At 42.1% G+C, this 22,434-nt stretch overlaps 2 protein-coding genes across 3 annotated transcripts; both read right to left on the reverse strand.

The window, feature by feature from the left end:
* Positions 1 to 2,716: 2,716 nt before the first annotated feature.
* Positions 2,717 to 15,961, reverse strand: pcca (propionyl-CoA carboxylase subunit alpha). 2 transcript variants are annotated; one of them, XM_029126940.3, is made up of 23 exons: positions 15,810 to 15,960; positions 15,046 to 15,123; positions 14,854 to 14,901; positions 13,959 to 14,027; positions 13,599 to 13,712; positions 13,204 to 13,257; positions 11,531 to 11,662; positions 11,259 to 11,295; positions 10,927 to 11,005; positions 10,712 to 10,814; positions 10,459 to 10,553; positions 9,261 to 9,411; positions 6,614 to 6,757; positions 6,170 to 6,244; positions 5,616 to 5,684; positions 5,455 to 5,530; positions 5,170 to 5,383; positions 4,804 to 4,906; positions 4,595 to 4,693; positions 4,415 to 4,468; positions 3,756 to 3,896; positions 3,204 to 3,281; positions 2,717 to 3,075 (listed from the first exon to the last, which is right to left on the reverse strand). In XM_029126940.3, exons 1-23 carry the CDS (start codon positions 15,861 to 15,863, stop codon positions 3,007 to 3,009), a joined length of 2,136 nt encoding a protein of 711 aa, XP_028982773.1. In that variant the 5' UTR covers positions 15,864 to 15,960; the 3' UTR covers positions 2,717 to 3,006. The 2 variants fall into 2 exon arrangements, with proteins under 2 accessions (XP_028982773.1, XP_055358355.1); XM_055502380.1 differs by lacking the exons at positions 2,717 to 3,075; positions 3,204 to 3,281 and having other exon boundaries at positions 3,770 to 3,909; positions 15,810 to 15,961.
* Positions 15,962 to 17,440: 1,479 nt separating this feature from the next.
* Positions 17,441 to 21,958, reverse strand: LOC114841797 (zinc finger protein ZIC 4-like). Its single transcript, XM_029126941.3, has 2 exons — positions 21,175 to 21,958; positions 17,441 to 19,776 (listed from the first exon to the last, which is right to left on the reverse strand). The coding sequence occupies exons 1-2, from the start codon at positions 21,695 to 21,697 to the stop codon at positions 19,151 to 19,153; spliced, it is 1,149 nt and encodes a 382-aa protein (XP_028982774.1). The 5' UTR covers positions 21,698 to 21,958; the 3' UTR covers positions 17,441 to 19,150.
* Between the last annotated feature and the right edge of the window lie 476 nt (positions 21,959 to 22,434).

The raw sequence follows: 22,434 nt of genomic DNA on the forward strand, positions 1-22,434 counted from the left end.
GCTATCCTTACCAATGCCCTTCTTTGCTTCGCTTATGTATTGACCCATGTGCCTGTGGTGGAAATTTTCCATAAAGAAGTAGATGAGTGAGAGTTGTCCTTTTGTGCGATTTATTGAAATAATAAAGAAAATAAAAATAATGGGGAAAGCAAATAAAAAGCATGGATGTTGATCGTGCACATCAACAAACCAAAAACCAGCTGGGGAGATCAGTGCACACACCACGAAGGTGTGATGCAAAGAGCCCACGATCCTCAAGTTGCTTCTGCCTTTTAACCCCTTTCTCTGGCTCTGGTGGAATGTCTCTCTGCAGCAATGGAATTGTTTGCGCCACCTTATCTCGCTGTGAGTGAGAATGTTTGCTTTCTCACTTCTGCATCGTCATGTCTTGTTATCCAAAGGAAGGAACACCGAGCTTCAAGATGCATTCGCTTTAACAGCCTTGGGTCTGGTGGGGAGTCAGATAGGAAGGAGCCAGAGTCCGGGTGTAAAAGACAAACATATATCATAAACTATTAGTCAGTCAAATGGAACATCAGATGTTTAGACTTGATGTACGTCAGGGCACAAGAGATTATTTGTTTGTGTAAGAATGTTTAGTTCAGTATTGCACCTAACCAGCACATGACGAGTGTGTTGGATACGAAACAGCACTAAGGTAAAATTTTTACATTACAGTGCCCACTTATCTTAGCTGCGATGATGCCTGACATGAGCTTCCATGTTGTGGAGAGACAGGTTATTGGCCGGTAGTTGGATGGGACTGTACCCTTTAAGGGATCCTTCATTATCAGGATTGTTCGCCCTGCGGTTAGCCATTCAGAGTGAGTCCCATCCCTTAGCAGCTGGTTCATTTGTGCTGCCAGGCGCTCATGGATTGCAGTGAGCTTCTTTAGCCAGTAGGCGTGGATCATGTCAGGGCTGGATGCTGTCCAGTTTTTCATACCTGAGACTCTTTGTTGGATGTCTGCCACTGTGATAGTCACTGGATTCTGTTCAGGGAGGTTGCTGTGGTCTTCCCTCAGATCCACCAGCCACTGTGCATCTCTGTTGTGTGATGCCTCCCTCTCCCATATCCCTTTCCAGTACTGTTCAGTTTCCAGCCTTGGTGGGTCTGCTCTGATGTTATTACCCTGCCATTAAGAGTACACTTTCGCAGGTTGTGTTGCGAACAGCCGGTTTATTCGTCTGGCTTCATTGTCTCTGGTGTATCTCTTTAGGCGGCTGGCCAAGGCTTGTAGCCTTTGCTTGGCAGTTTCGAGTGCTTCAGGTATGGGCATCTGGTTGTACCTCTTGGGCATCGGTCTTTTCATTGCACCTCTCTAGGCCTCTGTCATTTGGCTCACTTCCCTCCGAGCTGCCTTGATTTTTGCCTCCAACCTTCGTTTCCATGGTGGGTAATGTTTCTCATGGCTGCCATGGTTGCTCTTATAGCCAAGCACCTCTAGGATCACTGCTGCTGAAGCGTATATCAGCTCATTGGTTTCTGTGATTGTTGTGGTAGGGATCGCTCTCAATGCTGCATTCACATCTTTCATGAAACTTTCTGATGGTGCTTAACTTAGCCGTTGGGTTGCCCGTTCAATCTCACCATGATCGTATCTTTCAGGTCAGTCGCTGCCTCGCTCAGTGTGTCTGTGCTCATTGGGGGTTTCGTACCCATATTTCACACCTGATTTCCGGAGATGATGAAAGTTGCCGTTTGTGGATGTTGGAACACTGAACTACCAGTTGCTTCGCCGTCAGCCTTGAATGTGGGTTTGTTTGCATGTAACCCCTCTGACTAGGGTTACCTGAGTAGTAGCAGTCCAACAAAGCCTTGTTCTCGTATCTCACACACACACACACACACACACACACACACACACACACACACACACACACACACACACACACACACACACACACACACACACACACACACACACACACACACACACACACACACACACACACACACTCTATTCTCACCCTCCGCGGGTGGTCTCATCCACTTTCCAAGCTCGGGTCCTCTAAACTCCTCGGGCCAGGGAGCTTGAGGGTTCTGCGCAGTATCCTTACTGTTCCTAGGACTGCACTTTTCTGGACTGAGATGTCAGATGTTTTTCCAGGGATCTGTCATAGCCACTCCTCCAGTTTGGGGGTCACTGCCCCCAGTGCTCCAATCACCACAGGCACCACTGTGGCCTTCACCTTCCAAGCCTTCTCCAGTTCTTCTCTGAGCCCTTGGTATTTCTCTAGTTTCTCATGTTCCTTTTTCCTTATGTTGCCATCGCTTGGTATTGCCACATCCACCACTACGGCTTTCCTCTGTTCTTTGTCCACCACCACAATGTCTGGTTGGTTCGCCATTACCATTCTGTCAGTCTGTAACTGGAAGTCCCACAGGATCTTGGCTTGCTCGTTCTCTACCACCTTGGGAGGTGTTTCCCACTTTGACCTTGGGGTTTCCAGTCCATACTCCATGCAGATGTTCCTGTATACTATGCCAGCCACTTGGTTATGGCGCGCATATATATATATATATATATATGTATATAAACACTTGGTTATATGGAACGCCATAACATGTGGCTGGCATAGTAAACAGGAACATCTGCATGGATGATGTAGGACAACCACTCTGACACGTGCTACGAGAACGTCAGGTCAATATTTATAATTTCGAACTGTTTACCTTATGCAAAAAGCAGCTGCACAAAAACACGCGTTACAGTGAAGAGGGCATTGTTATTTATCAATTCATCCATCATTAATGGCTTTGATTTTAGAATGTCTTACATTCTCCAGTGGGTTAGACTGCTTATCAGAGTCATGGCTATTTAAGGTCAGAAACATACAATGACCGTTGTGTTTGCAGATTTTTTTCTAATCAAAAATAGTCACTGACACATTTAGCTCTTTCAACACCTCGTGACCAGTTGGTTAACTTTGCTATGTCTCTCTTGGTCTCTGAATTGACAGGGAGAGAAGGGGGGCCATTGACGCACAACAGCAGGCTGGAATTCACTGGAGCTCTACCAGCAGGTCTCCTTCTCCCACAGTCTCACCTGGTTTACAGTGGACAGTCTTAACCTGAAGGGGAGGGGGACACACACATTAACTACGACAATTAAAGCAGTTTTTACACATTTCAAATGTCCTAGCATTATTTAACTATCATTTTGTTCCCAAGTGGTGGCCCCTTTGTTACTGGGCTTTACCGTTGCTTGTTTGACTGCTGTCAAACTGTTCTGCATCTTCATGGCTTCAATCACGCAGATCTCCTGTCCCTCTGCAACCTACAACCACACAAAGTAGCAACAGAGCATCGGAAAATACAATCGAGACCACCAAACCAAAGACTTAATTTGGATTGGAATGTAATCATGTCCCCTAAGAACATTAAATAACTGGTGTGTTTTAAAGGTTCGGTGTACAGCTAAGACAGTGTAGGTTAGGGGCACTGATGCTGGGTGAGCTCCTAACTGCAAATAATTCCAAAAAGCGCTGCTTCTGTACACAACAACTGATTGCCACTATTTTTTAAACGTTCTTACACTACAAAAAGCTGTACAGCTCATGGAAAAGGTTTATCCTCACACCTTAAGATGTGCTGGAGCTTACAAAGCAGAAGTGTGGTTTACATCAAAAGGTCACCGTGATTGTAACTTTGTAGAGCCTCTTCAGATGAGCTCATTAATGTTTTCCCAGGAAGGTAAGGTAACAGATACTTGTACTTCTCCCAGGCATCCACAGAGTGTGAGCAGAGTTACCGTATCTCCAGCTTTAACAGACACGGCTACCACTGTCCCGGGCATTGGTGAACGCAGGATGCTGCTGGTGTCCTCTGCAACCTTTTCTGGCATATGGGAGTCCAACTCTGCTGCCAGCGTGGACAGAACGCGAAGCTTAAACTACATAGAGACACTATGTAAGAAAGGCAGGGAGGGTTGGGCTTTGTTTAGTTCCATACAATTCAGATTGATATTGTCAAGGGATGAAACCTACGAAAGATGTGTTGTCTGGATAATTCCCGTATTTACGGTCAATAACCACTTCATTAGTTCTTAAAGGAACCCAATGATGTAAAACCCTCCCTCTAGACTCTAGAGTTCATGTGGTGTTCACATTTCCATAGTCAGACCGACGTCCACTATAAGTTACTTGACTCACTGCGGACATGTCATGAGTTGCTGTATTGGACTGAACCAGACAGTACAGCTGCCTCTAACATGTGGCCAGTGAGTGTAATGAGCTTCCAGATCAGATTTGATCCAATTTCAGATTATGAAATAAACCTGTCATCTTTGAAAAAATCTTTAGTTATTTAACAACTATTTAAAAAAAAAAAACCTATAAATCCAGAGTGTGATAAAATTCACCAATCACCATGAGACTAGACTTCAGGCATGGTACAGTCTTCGTGTCTTACCAATGTGCCCAGGTACTGCAGGACTATCGTTCCTGAAGCATCTCTGGACAGACACTACAACAAAGAAAAACATCAGGACTACATCTGTAGTTCACATCAGCACACACCTGCATATGCTGTATATTCAGTCTGAGCAGAAAAGCTTTAACATAAAACACCTTTTACGTGTGTGCACGTTACCTGTAGCATTCTTTCAGAGCCGTTGATGGTAAGGGGCAACAGTGGAGAGGCTAGGTTCCACTGTCCACAGACCTCCACCTCTCCTCCATCCACCTCCACCTACACAGACATGCCCGCATGACAATCACGTTGCCATGGTTTAACAGTTTTCATAATGTGGGCATTGTACATCATGAAATATCTGAGCTTCCAGCACAATGACTACTCACAGTAAAACTGTTGTCTGATTTAGCAATCGTGGCATCATAGCGTCCCTCCCCCAGCTCCACGCACAGCTCCCACTGGCTGCATTCCACAGGAACTGACACGACTCTGCAGCAAATTCACAGGTGTAATTCTAGGGACACAGTCCACTGTGTGTCTGCAATTACAACACTGAGGCTTATAATTGCAAATAAATTATTTGCTTGTGCTTAACCCTCGCTATTTAAACTGATTATTATTAGGTATATAACATTACAATTCAGCAATGGGCACCATGGAAACACATACAGACACATTAAAGCTAACAGCATAGTCTGTAGCAAACTAATGCCCTAAAGTGCTGGCAACGTTAAGCTTGCTTGCAGCCTTACCTCAGGTTCCCCAGGACCTTCTGGGACCGGAGCTGAGCAGTGATGTAGAGAGCTGTTGCTGAGGCCAGCAGCTCACGGCGCCTGTTCCCTTCCAGCTTGTGGCCCTTAAAGCCTTCAGGGTAAAACTCAGGCAGGAAGTTGGTGCTAATGTCTCCAGAGATAAAGCAAGGGTGGGTGATGATCTCTCGCAGGAGTGGGATGTTATGAGTCACTCCTAGAAGATACCTCAATTAGTCACAAACTACAATGTAACTGGTGTCACTATGTGTGTGATGTTCACTGTACCTCTAATCACATAGTTATCCAGAGCATCCTCCATCCTGGCAAGGGCCTCGGCCCGTGTAGCTCCATAGGTAACCAACTATATACCACAGAAGATATTGACGAATATTTAACCTTGGTTTTTATATTTGACAATCTTTATCTAAACCAAATACATAAGTCACCTTAGAGATCATGGGATCATAGTAGATGCTTATGTCACTGCCCTCTTGGATGCCACTGTCTACGCGAACCTTAAAGAGTCAGAAGTGGACAAAACATACTCATACTTTTCTACCACAAGCAGGTAGAAAATGTAATTTCAGCTATAGAGTACACTATTGTGTTTTTAAGCAGTTTTTAGTGGCATTACATACATTTACTTGAGCATTTTCATAACGCCAGGCTTATATGAAGACATGAAGGCAGAAAATGAAATGTCTTGATAAAAACTGATAAAAAGTTTGTTATTTGGTTCAGTAGTAACCAAATAGTAGTAACGTAAAATACAACTGTTGGAAGATTTGCGTTTAGTTTTAACATAAATGGTAATAATCATGTTTGTATATAAGAAAGACAAGATAAAGAGTGTGACCTTTGACCTTGACCATCTCCTACCATACCGAATCTACCTCCTACAACTGTTGTTTTCTTTACACAACACGAGACACTGCCTTGGTAACAGTAGTGGCACAGTAACCAACTTTTAATGGAGATGAGTTAATCCACACACACTTACATTGCAAAGGTTGAGGGGTTCCTGGTACTGGGACAGACGTCCGATGGAAGGAAGACCAAAGGACTTGTAAGGATCCTAAAAGAAGAAACAGACACAAACGTACAAACACAAACACAGTTGATTTCTGTTTCTGTTGGAAGCACTGAAATCAGAGGGACGACCAACTCCACTCCATCTCCTGCTTGGTTTGATCAGTCTTCACAATGGGTAGGAATCAGTTGGATTTCAGCTGTTTGGTCTTATTCTTATGCTTGAGCTACTTCATATCACATATCAGTGAATATATGTTAACACACTAAATTATCAAACACATCATGTAGATGTGGGACCTGTAGAGTCCAGGTGTATGTCAAGGACTGAACACCTTCTCTCTCTGGCACATGTCCTAAATGTGTGAATCCTTCTGTTCTTTTCACATGCGTTAACACAAGGCATCAGACACACCTCAGCATAGACGCGACTCTCAACGGCCCAGCCATTTATTGGGATGTCTTCCTGTTTGTGCTGCAGTTGGTAACCCTTGGCAACCCTGATCATCTGCTCCACCAGGTCTAAGCCAGTAATGCACTCTGTGATTGGATGTTCCACCTAGGGCCAAAAGGTCAAATAAACAAGATAAAGGTGTCTGTATGTAAATTACTGGCAAGGTGTGAAATTCAGGAAATAGGCTGACACGGCTTTGTTTGTTGCCTTGATCAGGTGTGTCAGTTAGCTGTTCATTGACTAAACACACCTGGTCAAGGTAAGGCAGGGAGAGTTGGAAAACCAACAGGACAGTAGCTCTCGAGGACCACGAATGGGTACCCCTGGTTTTAACTGTTAAACTGATGTAAAGTTGGTTTCAGTAAAGTACTGTATCTCCAGCCTGTAAAGGTTCAGTCGCTAGTTTCTCTGGTCACTGGCCTTACTCTGTGTAAGTCAGTCTGATGGTTTGACCCTTGGTGGCCAAATTTCCACAGCAGGTACAGTCAGGACCATAATTATTTGGACAGAGACACATTTCTTCTAATTTTGTTTCTGTACATTACCACAGTGAATTTCTAATGAAACAGCTCAGATGCCATTGAAGTGCAGACTTTCAGCTTTAATTCCATGGGTTGAACAAAAAGATTGCATAAAAATGTGAAAAACTAAAGCATTTATTAAACACAATCCCTTCATTTCATGGGCTCGTAAGTAATTGGACAATTGACTTCCAAGCTATTGCATGGGCAGGTGTGGACAATTCCCTTGTTATGTCATTATGAGTGAAGCAGATAAAAGGCCTGGAGTTGATTAGAGGACTTGTGTTTGCATTTTGAAGATTTTGCTGTGAACAGACAACATGCGGTCAAAGGAGCTCTCCATGCAGGTGAAACGAGCCATCATTAAGCTGAGAAAACAGAAAAAAACCATGCGAGAACTTGCTACAGTATTAGGAGTGGCAAAATCAACAGTGTGGTACATCCTGAGAAAGAAAGAAAGCACTGGTGAACTTAGCAACGCAAAAAGACCTGGACGTCCACGGAAGACAACAGTGGTGGATGATCGCAGAATCATTTCCATGGTGAAGAGGAACCCATTCACAACAGCCAACCAAGTGAACAACACTCTCCAGGAGGTAGGCGTATCAATATCCAAGTCTACCATAAAGAGAAGACAGCATGAAAGTAGATACAGAGGGTACACTGCAAGGTGCAAGCCACTCATTAGCCTCAAGAATAGGAAGGCCAGATTGGACTTTGCTAGAAAGCATCTAAAAAAGCCAGCACAGTTCTGGAAAAACATTCTTTGGACAGATGAAACCAAAATCAACCTCTACCAGAATGATGGCAAGAGAAAAGTATGGAGAAGGCATGGAGAAGCTCATGATCCAAAGCACACTACATCATCAGTAAAACACTGTGGAGGCAGTGTGATGGCCTGGGCGTGCATAGCTGCTAGTGGCACTGGGACACTAGTGTTTATTGATGACGTGACACAGGACAGAAGCAGCCGAATGAATTCTGAGGTGTTCAGAGACATACTGTCTGCGCAGATCCAGGTGAATGCAGTCAAACTGATTGGGCGGTGTTTCATAATACAGATGGACAACGACCCAAAACATACAGCCAAAGCAACTCAGGAGTTTATTAAAGCAAAGAAGTGGAATATGCTTGAATGGCCAAGTCAGTCACCTGAGCTTAACCCAATTGAGCATGCATTTCACTTGTTGAAGACTAAACTGCAGACAGAAAGGCCCACAAACAAACAGCAACTGAAACCCGCTGCAGTAAAGGCCTGGCAGAGCATTCAGAAGGAGAAAACCCAGCATCTCGTGATGTCCATGAGTTCAAGACTTCAGGCTGTCATTGCCAACAAAGGGTTTTCAACCAAATATTAGTAATGACCATTTTATTTTCAGTTATTTCATTTGTCCAATTACTTACGAGCCCATGAAATGAAGGGATTGTGTTTAATAAATGCTTTAGTTTTGCTGCTTTAGTGTTCAACCCATGGAATTAAAGCTGAAAGTCTGCACTTCAATGGCATCTGAGTTGTTTCATTTAAAATTCACTGTGGTAATGTACAGAAACAAAATTAGAAGGAATGTGTCTCTGTCCAAATATTCATGGTCCTGACTGTATGTTTCAGTACAGAAAAGAATATTATTTTCTATTCCCCTTATTTGTACAATATTATGAAGCCTAGGAGAATGTTCTTTACCTGCTGCTTTTTTGGACACACATTAACCTTTAAAACAACACTAGACAAGTAAAACAAGCCTGTGGGCTCCGTGAGTAACTGTTCAGTAAATAATCATTTCTGGAAGATCTACAGCAGCTGCATTTCCCTTTCCATGTTTTCGTTCATCTCCATACTCAGGTCAAGCCGGGATGCTTCACTTCCTGGTTACTCTACTACTTAATTGTTATTTTGTTCAAAATTCCTCTGGTTACGTGAGAGCTCGTTGCACCCACTTATTCAGACTGTGGTGCTGTCGACACCATTGATACTGTGTATGTACTGTATTTGGCTGATTTCATTTAGTCACTTTGACATTTGTGCCATTGTTTACACTTAGGGTTAGGTAGGTCAGTAGTTGTTTCCGAGATAAATAAGGGTAAATGACCTGTAGTCTTGTGTTCATTTCTAGGAAGTAAAAGTTCCTCTTAGAGTCCACCAGAAACTCCACGGTGCCAGCTGATGAGTATTGCACAGCCTTGGCCAGCTGCACTGCCTGCTCACCCATCGCCCGCCGTGTCACCGCATCCAGGAAAGTACTGAGTAGCAAAACAAAATGGAGTCAGTGTCTGTGTACAGAATTAGATTGTTAGTGACATTTAACAAACCTTTCGGGGGTTAAAATAAATAGAAAAATACCACAAATCAAAACCTAAATACGAGAATTTATTAATAGGAATCTAATAAAAATAGAGACGGCTACTCTTACAGAACAAAGCAACAATAAAACATTAGGTATCAGAGCTCTCTTCCCTATAATGGAGGTTTTTCCTCTTCACTGTCGCTGTTAAATGTATTAAAGGATTTGATGGCCTGTCTATAGTTGTGTAAGGTCTTAAACCTTACTTTGTGCCTTGCGATGACTTTGGCGCTAAGCCCGCCACTACAGTCCATCTAATTTCATTGTTGGCCACAACTCACTATCACTGGCAGATAAGCATAAGGATGTTGAGCATGTAAAATAAAGAGCTGCTGGTTGTAAAGAGGAGCACAGAAGTCTGTTCTTACAACAAGAAACATGGCATTGGACAATGACATGCAAGCTGTTCCATAACTCTGCACGATTGTGGGCATCGCTTGACTTTGGACTGCTTTAAAAATGAGGGCTCATTAAATGCTGGATCTTCCTCAGTCTGTGAGATACAGGTTAATCCTGCTTTTAAAAATAATTCTCATATTACATCAGTGGGTTGAGCAGTGTTTCAAGAGTCTCTGCCAAGCAAGGAACACCTCCAGCAACTGGACAGCAACTGGCAACTCAGAATCACTGGCTCTAGGCTCTGGCTCTTTATTTCGGCCAACTGACCCATTTCCAAATGAATCTGGAGTTTTAACAGCTGAAAACTCTAAAATTTTTTCCCTATTCCACAGCCAACATGCACATTTAGGAGCTCTCCAGGGGTTATTTAAATAAGTGGAAAGGGGCATATTATGGTCAAGTTAAAGCCAAGAAAACACAATAATAGAAAAAAACAAACATGGAAAACAAACACCAAGATTTAATTTAAAGTGTAAAATTGCCCATAATATTTCAGATTTAAAGTGTAATGAACTGTACAGCAGGCCTTAGTGACTTTGTCACCAACCTTGGAGCTTCCTCCACCACTTTCTGGTTCCTTCTCTGGATGGAGCACTCTCTCTCATTCAACCACAGAGCATTGCCATGTTTATCAGCCAACACCTACAAGAGGCACACGATGCACTTTGGTTAGTTATGCTTAACAAACGCATCACTAGCATCATGTAGAATCTGAGCGTGAATTCATGCTGAAAGCTTGAGGTTAATGAAACAGCAAAATGTGGATAAAGCTTCACATGCTTGAGCCATCTGTCTTTTACCTGTATCTCTATATGTCTTGGGTTATCTATGTACTTCTCAATAAGCAGCCTGTCGTCTCCAAAACTGGACGATGCTTCCTGGGACGAGAACCGAAAGCCTTCCCTGTCAGGCAGACAGACACATCCACACCTTAAGTCGTTTACTACACTTTGACATTTGGTGTTGTGCAAATTGACTACATGTAATAATAGACAATAAGAATATGAGATGGAACCTTGTTTCCTCATTGTTCCAAGCTATCCTCATTCCTTTTCCTCCTCCTCCTGCAGATGCTTTGATCATCACTGGGTAGCCTAGTAGCAGAACAAAGACAAAGCTTAATCACATCAAATCGGTGCTGTCCAAAGGATACCTTTGATTAATTATAAGAATCAGACCATGTCATATATCCAGTCAACTAGAACACACTGCACTCCTAAAGCCATTTACTTTATAAATCAGATTATACAGATACAGATTATTTTATGGTATAAACTGAAGACTATACTTCTGGTCTGACACACAAATATAAATTGTTTTTCAATGTGTAGTGACATGATGGCTTACCAATGTCCTGTGCAATCTTCACTGCTTCCTCTGCAGTCTAAGAAAGAGGTTATTACTACTGATGAACAAACTGACAGTTATACTGAGAACACATGTCTTAATAAGGTTGCTGTGAGCTGCAATGAAAGTAAGACATAAGCAGCAACTACTTAGACCTCAATATTGAAGCTTTGTCACCAGATCCCAGCCCCTGATGCTTTACATGCGATAGCTGGGTTTTGGGGAATATTTGTGATAATCATGTTGTAGGTTATGCATGGGTTGAATGTTACCTTCACGACTCCATCATATCCTGGGATTGTATTGACCTTAGCAGCCTTAGCAATTAGTTTGCTCTCAATTTTGTCCCCCATTGCCTGGATAGCATAGGTGTCTGGGCCTATGAACGCCACCCCTTCTGCTGCCTAGCACAAAACAAAAAGAATGGAATGAGATTTACATTTACACTATCAGATGTATAGCAAGGAGAAGGTCCAGACTGGCTCTACTTGCCTCCTAATAAAATTGTTTGTATTTAGTCACTTATTGGAGTATCTGCTGATGACATTACAGATGTCAGAATTGTAATGCAACACGGCCAGATAAGGTGGACATCCAAAGTTAGAGCCTCAGTAATTATACAAAAGGCAAACTGTATCACAGTAAGATATGCGAATGACATCTGGGTGAAGATCAAGACCCAAGAGGTGAAGGCTTCCACAGACCTCATCAGCGGGGTGGACAGCACCCTTAACTTCAGCAAACACCAAGAACAACAGATTTCCTTTCTACACTGTGACTAGGGTTCATCACCCACTAGAGAACAACTAGGAGTCGTCAAGACCTTAAACCACAGAGAACATTCCCACATCTACAGAAGCCAAGAAGACAGACGGGCCTCAGATGGATCTGAAAACCAGGGCTACTCCAGATGGGATTAAACAAGGCTGCTTTACAGTCCAGAAAAAAAAGACGAGAGAACAGCATGAGAGCTAGGGACAGTGGAACAACTTGGCTATTCCTTACTTGGCTGATGTTTTTTGGAAACAATCCCAAGAACAGAAACTGCAAAGAACCAGATGATAAAACAGAAGAGAAGCAACATAGCGCATGTAGTCTAATGCAAGTTTCTCTGAGCTGAATGAACATTGGACAAACTAAAGAAACTTAATTAATTTCCCCCTGGGATTAATAAAGTTTTTTGAATCTTGAACCTTAACAGCTGTTACAGAGGATGGCACAAACGAAGCACAGCAGCCCAGTGTATGTAGTGACCTTTTTTCCAAGACAAAAGTTACTCGTTGTTATTAGAGGATAAAGGTAACTCAGATGTGGCAAGTTTTTACGTCAGATGCACTTCCAGACGCAACCCCTTGCTGAGGGGATTGAACCCATGACCTGTGCAACAGGAGCACAACGTGCTAACCGCTGCACCACAGAGGAGGACGTCTCAGATACAGGCTGTCTCTTTTCATTATGCTGTACTTTCATCTGTTCCCAAGAAGACCAAGACCACTTCAGTCGCCCATAGAGAGAACCACCGGTTATGCTGGAGGAGTAATAGTAGTAGTAGTTCACAGCTACTAACTACCCCCAGCCCTTTGTCCATCTAACAGACCGTTCTTTACAGCTGTGAAGTGACACGTAACTGGAGGACACATTTGTAGCCAACCTTTCTTAGACTGAAGATGTTACCTGGACAAGTGGAAAAATGTTTCCACTCTAGAAGAAAGAAGTACAGCTTCCAGCTTCAACTTCCAGACAACTTTACCTAGATGAATGGGAATCTCATACATACTACTTACACAGTACAAGGGGTCACCTTAAATGCTCACACCAACATGAGCGAGCTACAGTCAAAGCTTTTTAAACACATTTACCAGCATTGTATTTCTGAAGTGCATGTACATGGTTACTACCATGACATAATGTCATGGTAGTAACAAGTGTATGTTGTGTTATTCACCAGTCGTTTAGCAAATTCTTTGTTTTCAGACAGAAACCCGTAACCAGGATGAACCTACAATGGAAAAAGAAAAAAATATAAATTTGTCAGATGAACAAACCCAAATTTTTGCATCTGAGTGCACATGTATCGAGACCACAGATACTAAAAAATAAAGATAAAACTAAGACTAAAGATACTAACTTTAAATTAATGGCTACAAGAAAAAAGGTTACAATTCACTACAATAACCAACGCAGAATAAATCTTTGGGACATGAAACTGTACAAGTCCGTCTGTTCAAGGAGTTCCTGTGTAACGTTTGACAGAGTTACTCACTTTATCAGTAGTACAAAGGATTTTTCACAGTTAACTTACAAAGGTGCGTTATCATGCAAAAGCCAATAAATGCTTACAGCTTGGGCTCCAGTTGATCTGATGGCATTCATGATGGCATCCATGTTCAGGTAGCTCTTACTGGTGGGGGCTGTACCGACACACACAGCCTCATCAGCCATCTTGACATGAACCTATACAAACACACACACTTAAACACCATCACCACTTAGGTCAACTGTCTCTCTGTGTTTTGCAACAGCAAAGCAATCTGTTGCACACGCTGGTTTTGGCAAAAATATTTCATTTTAGACAAAAGCACTAAGCACTATTCTCCAAGGGATAAAAGACCTTGGGCCAATAGGCATTGTTAAGGAAAAACAGAATTCTGGCATTTAGCCCTAGGTTTTCAGAAAAGATCAATAAAGACATTGACTTACTGCATTGGAGTCAATATCACTGTGAATAGCTACAGTCTGGATGCCCATCTTCTTACATGTCTTGATCACCTGGTCAATAAACAAACAGAATGTTAGCAAAAATACTTTATTATATGTTTAAATCATATAACAACACTGAGCAAAATACCCATTACATTATTATCATTAAATAGTGTTTTCTATATTATTAAAACAATAACTAAGCATATAATATAGTTACATACATAGAAGAAATCAAATATATTTAGGTTGTGTATGTGTGTATCTAAGATGTATATATACAGTAAGGAAAATAAGTAATAACTAAGAAATCATGGTGGAGGGGTCTGAAAATTTCATATACATACATACACACACACACACACACACACACACACACACACACACACACACACACACACACACACACACACACACACACACACATATATACATACATGCACACACACATCCATACATTTTCCAAGATACTTATTCCCATATGCCGGGTCACGGGGGTTCAGGAGCCTAACCCAGCTGGCTATGGGCGAGAGGCAGGGTACACCCTGGACGGGTCGCCAATGCATCGCATATACATACATATACATACATACATATATACACATTTATTTATTTATTTTATTTTATTTCTTGAAGGCCTGAAAATCCAGAAGGATCCAGCCTGTACAGATGTTCCTGTACACTATGCCGGCCACTTGGTTATTTATTTATTTATTTATTTATTTATTTATTCACATACACAGACAGACATACACATACATACTATACATACTGTACACACACACACACACACACACACACACACACACACACACACACACACACACACACACACACACACACACACACACACACACACCATAACTACATTTTATTTCTGTGTCATTAAGCCTACCCTGCAAGCAATCTCTCCTCTGTTGGCAATGAGGATCTTGTCGAAGGTCTGTGGAAGGACAAGTTATCAGTGTCCTTATTCTAGTACTGCACCATCATAACATACTCTGAGTTATTTAGGGCTGAGAATATGATAATTCATAAATCAGACAATTAGAATGTAAAGGCAGCGAGTGCACAGTGTATAAATTACCTTTTCACTGCGATCATGAACTTTGAAATATTGGGCCCCATTGTGCACTGCACGGCATCTGGACTGTAGTGAAACATACTGCAAAATACAAACAGGAACACCTCCAGGTAACAGGAAAGAAAAACACTTTACCTGCTGTCATCAATTGATCACATTTTACATAATGTCACAAAACTCATCATCTTAGCCATGTGCTCCTAAGGGGCACAGGGGGTGCTGAAGACCATCCCAGCTGGTTACACCATGCACAAAAGTGATCTTCTGGTCATCTTAATGGAGGTACTTATTATCCATAAACAACAATACTACAGGTTTGCCAGACCCAGAAATGATCATTTTATAAACCACTGCAACCATAACAGCATTAACATTATAAAACATAAAAAGGACATCTGCCCAGTAGAGGTCAACCTTTGGTCAAAACATACTGCTTGAGGGGAACCAAATCCATTGAGCTTTGCAAGACCCTAAACCAGTCTGTACTGGTAAAAGATCTATAGCGATAAAACTAAAGCGAGTCAAACAAACCTTGTTGGAAGAACGTTTGGTTTGTCCTAATTATAACGATAGTTTTAAAGGCATCTTCTTTTATGTAGAGTAACTTTAGTTTGTGTTGTCAGTTCCGCTAGTAGCCTTTCTGTGCAGCCTTCTCGCCGATGCTAATACTTGCTTACAGCTATTGTGCGGTTCCCGTGCTGTCAGTAAATGCTCATGCGTCTGTGGAAAGAGTTTTACGCTATGCAGATGTGCTGTGGTCATCTCACCTTTACAACGGACAGCAGCCTGTTCCCTGCTGGAGAAATGCTGCGGGCCGCCATGTTCCCCAGAGCGTACTAACCGAGAAACGTCGACGTGCTGACGTCTTAGCTTTCAGGAGACGCGATTGGCGGAGACAGGACGGACGTCACTCTACTGCCTTTATTGTAAAGGTTTTTAATTGCGCAAACTAACTTGTCTGCACAAAAAAATACACAAACAATAAAAATGGAAAAACACAAGAAATGTACTTATACTTAAGCATGATCTTATGCACGATATTACAACGTAAAATTACAATCACACCAAATAGGGCCCCATAAAATCACATTAATAATATTGATTTTTATATATTAATTTAAAATATAATGGAAGGAGAAATTTTGTATAGTAGTACATGGCTTTTAAAAGACAGCGGAAGCCATAAATATGTCTCTAGCTTTGCTTGTTAGTTGTTTTTTGTTATTTATTGCATTGCAACTTGCAATAAAGCCTAAACCAGGGAAAAACATTCAATGGCCTACAGACACCAAGTTGTACTTGTCTTTCCACTATCCCTGCCCTGCAGACTTATTGTAACTACAAACACCACCAGCAACAACAATCAAATGTTTGTGATAATAATCAAAATTGCTTAATGGAACAATGTCCTCCAGGACCACTGTCCTGCTGGTTCTCCAACTGCCCCACCTACTACTATACCACTATACTACGCAGTTGGTAGGAAGGTCATGCTTTAATTGCAATGTTGGCAGTTCAAGCCCTTGCTATGGTCAATATGTTGATGACACTGAACCCTAAGTTGCTCCTGGTGTTTCGAGCGAGTGCTGGTGCATGGTAGCAGATTACATCAACATTAGGACTGGGGGAATTTTTGTATTGTATTGTATTTGTCAAAACCACTGTTTTGCTAAAGCGAGCCTACTTAGTATCAGCAAAACTAGACTTGAAACCACTGTCTACAGCTCTCATCGGACCCCAGCTCACCCCCCAAACTCACTTGCTTCTCTCACATCATTGCCCCTGTTCATGAATTTTGCCTACCACCTGTTGCTCCTACATGAGTGAGTTTATTTAGCCCATCTCTAAATAGGTTGGGTTTGGCATCACTTTGGTCCCACTTTTTCAAGAGAAATGGTCATACACAGATTAACTGCCAATACTTTATCCATCTACCAAGGCTCCAGGTGTGTGAGTAAAAGGCTTCACAGCAGCTCTGGAGTGTTCTGCGTGGCAGCCCCCCTCAGGGGATGGGTTAAATGCAGAGGACCAATTTTGTTGTGATATTGTAACAGAAAATTTGATAATGACAAGTAAAGGCTTTCTTCTTCTTCTGTCTGTTTAGAAGTGTCTGTCTTCTTTGCTGTGAAGATGCAATGATTCAGTACTGAATGTATGTACTGTACAAGCATTCAGCTAACATTTCTCTATTATACTTTTCATCACCATTGAAATTAAGATAAATAAATCATTGAAATATATCACTATGTGTAAATTGATATAATGCGCAACTTTACTTTCTGAAGAGAATTACAGAAATAAGTCAAGTTTTGGATTATATTCTAAATCACCTACACCTGCGTCGATAAAAGTAGAGGCCACACCACAGAATGACATCTAGAATGCAGAAGTTTTAAAATTTGTGGGCTCACCATCTGGGGTTGAAGAAAAGAGCTGTTTGTGTCATTTGGCTTTTACAATGCACAAGGTACTTTTCTCCAAAAAAAACATACCATTTATTGATAAACAGATAAAACACCAGTGTATATGGACCCGTGGCCATTTCCACTTATATTCAGAACACAGCTGGAGAAACCCAATGAGACTGTAACTAATACAGTAAGACTGTAACTAATACAATGTCTGGATAACTGCACTGGTTTTAGGAAAGTTTTTATTTTTAAAACTGTAAAACTGTATACATCTTTCCTGCACAATTAGTAATCATCACTTTCCCGGTGTGCACTCTCTCAAATTTCACCAAAATATAGCTAAATGTGGGATATTTGCTTCAAGGTTCCAAATCAGATTTAAATAAGGTTACTATTGGATCGATGGATGTTAACAAGTGTTATGAACCATTTAAACCTAGATGAAAGATGTCCCACATTCGTACACACTCTACACACACCTACATGGCGTCAACACTGAAGTCCAAGATGCCACTTGGCAGCAATGTCATCAAAGGGAAAACTACCAAACATCTTGTGCATCATTTAAAACACACATTCATGTTAAAAGAATACGTGGATGACACATAGAGACATTCTCAAAACTTTGGGGTCTTGACTAACGAAGTGTAAACAGATGCAGGCGATTAACCTACTGAAAGGCCCAATGAGTTGAAGAGGTTAAGGATGAGTACACAGAAGCATAAATCCAACACTCTTCCAACTGCAGTGTCGGACTGTGATCACATATAGTTACTAGCAAGAGTTTTGTTAATAGAGACCTCAGTCAAATCCCCTGACAATATAAACCACAAATATAAACCAGCCTTATTAGTCTGCTTAAAAAATAAAAGGACGTGGTTCAGGATTTTTCAAGTTTTCTATAACTGTGATGTTGATATGTCTGTTTGGATATTAATAGAGATCTTGGCTGCATAAATCAACTTTTTGAAAACTCTAATGACCTAAACTTTCAAAGTAAAAGCCTTACTCACTAGAACTGCTAAGGTTTTAAGCCTCAGCTAAACTGTGGAGAGCGTTTTAAAATGGAACTAGACACGTTCCTTGTACCTTGCTTTCTAGATTGGTGTTTGTGTTTCTAGTAAATATCCAACATGACCCGCATCGCTTTGTAAAACAGAAGAGTTTTAGTGACAAATACTCCCTACCACTTAGACCAGCTTTAAAAAAAAAAACAACCATTCCTCAACAGGCACACACTCACCTGCTGTGTTACTGCATGCACAGTGCTGCCACAAGCTAACACTAACCGCTTCCCATCAGCATCAATTTAGCCCTTAAAACAACTTGATCTAGCGTAGGTGGAGCTTTTAGATCAACCTCATGTACAAACACTCTTTGTATTCTTTAACAGTAAGCAGAGCAGTTGGAAACATTCTCTGGTCCACAGTCAACTCATCTGGTAGGTTTACTCACTAAGACAGATTTTTTACTTTGCATAACAGTTTAAATCAAATGCTTTGTCCCTTCTAGCATAATTTCTTACTATAGTTTTTGGTCCACAGATGAAGACAATTTGGGGATGAGTTTTAGATTTTAGACAACAAAAGGAAAAGCTTCTTCCTTCTCAGAGCGGTATACGACTACTGGTCCTGGAAAGTGACAGCAACTAGGATTCCATGGTGCATCGTCCGTGATGTCCCTTCTTCACATCTGTTTCATGTGACATACTCTTCATCATCACTTGGTTCTGATTTAATGTGGTCTGGGTGAAGCAGTGGCAAGTGTGGTGCTGTAGTCCTGGTACAGACATACCACTCTTTAATGTTAGACAACTGAGGTAAGACTGAGTTGACAGTGCGCTGGCTCCTGCGTGGCGTCCTGCTGCTCTGCTGCTTCTGGGCCAGCTGACTCTTCAAGCCCGACAGAGAGAGATCAAGAGGCATTGGCAATGGAGATGAACTCCGCAGCAGCAGCTTATGGTCCACTTCGTTGGCTGAGCCAATGTCCAAATCGTTATTCGACAGAAAGTGAGCATTGTCGTTGGGGAGAGATGGGGAGAGGCGGTTCATCTTGAGGTTGAGGGGCTCGAGCAGAGCCTGATGAGGCTGCTGGAGTGAATGAGGGATGGAGTCGTACAGGTCCTGGGATTCAGAGGTAGGTGACAACTTTATGTGAACTTTCATGTGTTTGCGCAGGGAGCTTGGGTGGGTGTAGGACTTGGTGCAGCCGAGGGCCTTGCAGTCATAGGGCTTTGAGGCAGTGTGGACCTGGGAATGCTTCTTGCGGTCGCTGCTGTTGGCAAAGCGTCGCTCACAAAACTCACACTGGAATGGCTTCTCACCTGCAACACAGCATCGAATATTAACTATTGGAAATTCTTACTTAAAGAATTACATTTGTCTGATCACATTGATCCTTAAAATAATTTCTAAAACCAATTGCTCATTCATCATCCATGTGTTACACTGCTTCAACTGGAATGTGAATGTTTCTATATCCCCATCATGATTATATGAATGTGCACTTATCTCTGTCAGATGCTACATATAGTGAAGAGGAGTTAACCCTGGTCTCACACAAAATGTTTATGGATTTCTGACATGTAAACACATGGACCATATTATAAAACTAAGTGAGGGCAGTGTGTTAGTGGCATTGACCATGTTACTGTTGTACAAATCTCTTAAAAGTCTTTCATGCATGGATTTGTTATGTTACAAATACAACTGTACCTCACATTTCGTAGCGGAACGCTGCTGATAATGTCACATTGTGACAGTTGAAAACATGGCCTCAGACCTCATGATTCTGATTATTCACATTTCCTTAAAAAACAACGTAACGCAGATGGACCTTGTTCTATCTGCAGCATGTGAGTGTTGTACACCAACTATAATATGGATTAGTTCTTAGCAGCCATTTAGGTGTCGGTTTTGTGTTGTAACCAATCCAAAGATCATTACAAAAAACATAGTTGCTTCTTTTGACATTGTTCCACAGCTTTTCAAAACAGCTAACATTCATTCAGTCTAACACACCAGCCCCGTAGATCAAACACGTTTGACTCATTTTAACAAGATTCAGAGCTGTAGTCTCACTAAATATACTGCACTATACTGAGAATTATTCCGTTTAAATGAGGGTATAAAGCACTTCTGGATTATAATTAATATTTGAGCATCACACTTCACCTCCAACAATACACTTGCTCAGTCAGTCCCGTACTCGTATTGCTATTATATTTCTAAATTAATATTACCAAATCTGCTGATTATAAACCTTGATAGTGTCTCTTAGTTCACATGCTATGCTAACATTTCAGTGCATGGCTGTGTGATTCTGGGTAAGAATACAATCCTTGCAAAGCACTGCTATGCAGCCTGGGGAATAGAAGGATGCATGCAGCCATGTGCGTGCCTCCCTTTCTGCATCAAATGCGTCGTCCTCTTCCCTCTCCCATAATCCAGCTGCTCGTGTTGCTTCCTGTCACCTTGCATGACTGAGCTTCAATTTATACCCATGGCTCCTCTAGGAAGCGAGTGGGCAACGAAGGACACATGTAAATCGATAGTGGACTCAGCCTACATAAACAAGGAGGGGATTCCTAGCAGACTCTCTATTAACCTCTTTTTTGTGCGGCTGTGTCAGGAGGCTGCTGTCTGAAGGGATGACATGCTTCTAAACACCGTAATAAATGTATCACCGCGCCCCGTGTAGACACACAACCACGAAACCCTACCAGTGTGCGTGCGCGTGTGAATCTTCAGGTTCTCAGAGCGTGCGAACATCTTGCCGCAGTTGGGAAATCCACATGAAAAGGGCTTCTCTCCAGTGTGCACGCGGATGTGGTTGATGAGTTTGTATTTCGCTTTAAACGCCTTCCCGCCGCGCATACACTCGTCCCACATGCAGACGTGACTGAGGGTCTCGAGCCCCGCTGCTACATGCTCGGTGGTGACGTGGTCAACCAGCTCGTGCATGGAGCTGAAAGTTTGGTCGCAGACGGATGTCGCCGTCCGCCCAAGCCTCTGTCTCGCACAAGTTCGGTCAACCCATTTGCACACAAGCTCCGATTTGATAGCGGGGCCTTTGGAGAAATCCGCCAGGCCGCCCACCGCGCCGCCGGCACCGCTGTCGGCAGCGGCGGAGAGGCTAGTGGCTCGCGTCTTCGCTGGTGAGACGATGCTCGATGCCCCGGAGTTGTTGTTCCCCAGCGGAGAGACGAGGCCATTGTGCCTGGCCACCACAGCCCCCCGGTTCATGCTCGGCACGGCGGGCTACCCCGCTCCCGTCGCCAACTCCAATCGTCACTTTCACGTAAAACGAGAGGCCGAGCGTTCGCCGCCTTGCTGCCTTCTTCCTGCGTGTGAAAGGGAGAGCGCATGCGGCTATGTCTTTACCCCCCGCTGCTCGGCGTTAGACCCCGAGAGTCGGAGCCTCCATGCTTTTATTTACTGTGTGAATGGAGGTCAACGGAGTCGAAGGAACACAGCGGGCCGCGGCCCAACACTGTTCAGTAGCGTCCTTGTCTCCTTGCCTTCTGCGCTCCTTTCTTTTACTTTAATCTTATATATCACACAAGGTATCGCACTTGTTTTTTCATGTGTTTTATACTGTGACAAAACATAGATACTATGCATTTATTTGTGTTTGTTGACACATGTTTGACATAATGAAAACTGCAGGCTATATGTGTCAATTAATTCCTTAATACAGAGAAACGGTGCATACGTATGTTACTTAGCTGTGTGATGAAAAGATATTAAATTTTTTTGTTCTGACCAGCAGTTTAACAAGCAGCATGTATTAGGCTGAATACCGTATTGTGATGGACAACTTTGCTTATATAGTATATAAGAAATCAAGAACAGTATATATATATATATATATATATATATATATATATATATATATATATATATATATATATATATATATGTATATGTGTATATGTATGTGTATGTGTATGTGTATATATATATATATATATATATATATA

Source organism: Betta splendens, chromosome 15, assembly GCF_900634795.4.
Source record: "Betta splendens chromosome 15, fBetSpl5.4, whole genome shotgun sequence".
Classification (NCBI taxonomy): domain Eukaryota; kingdom Metazoa; phylum Chordata; class Actinopteri; order Anabantiformes; family Osphronemidae; genus Betta; species Betta splendens.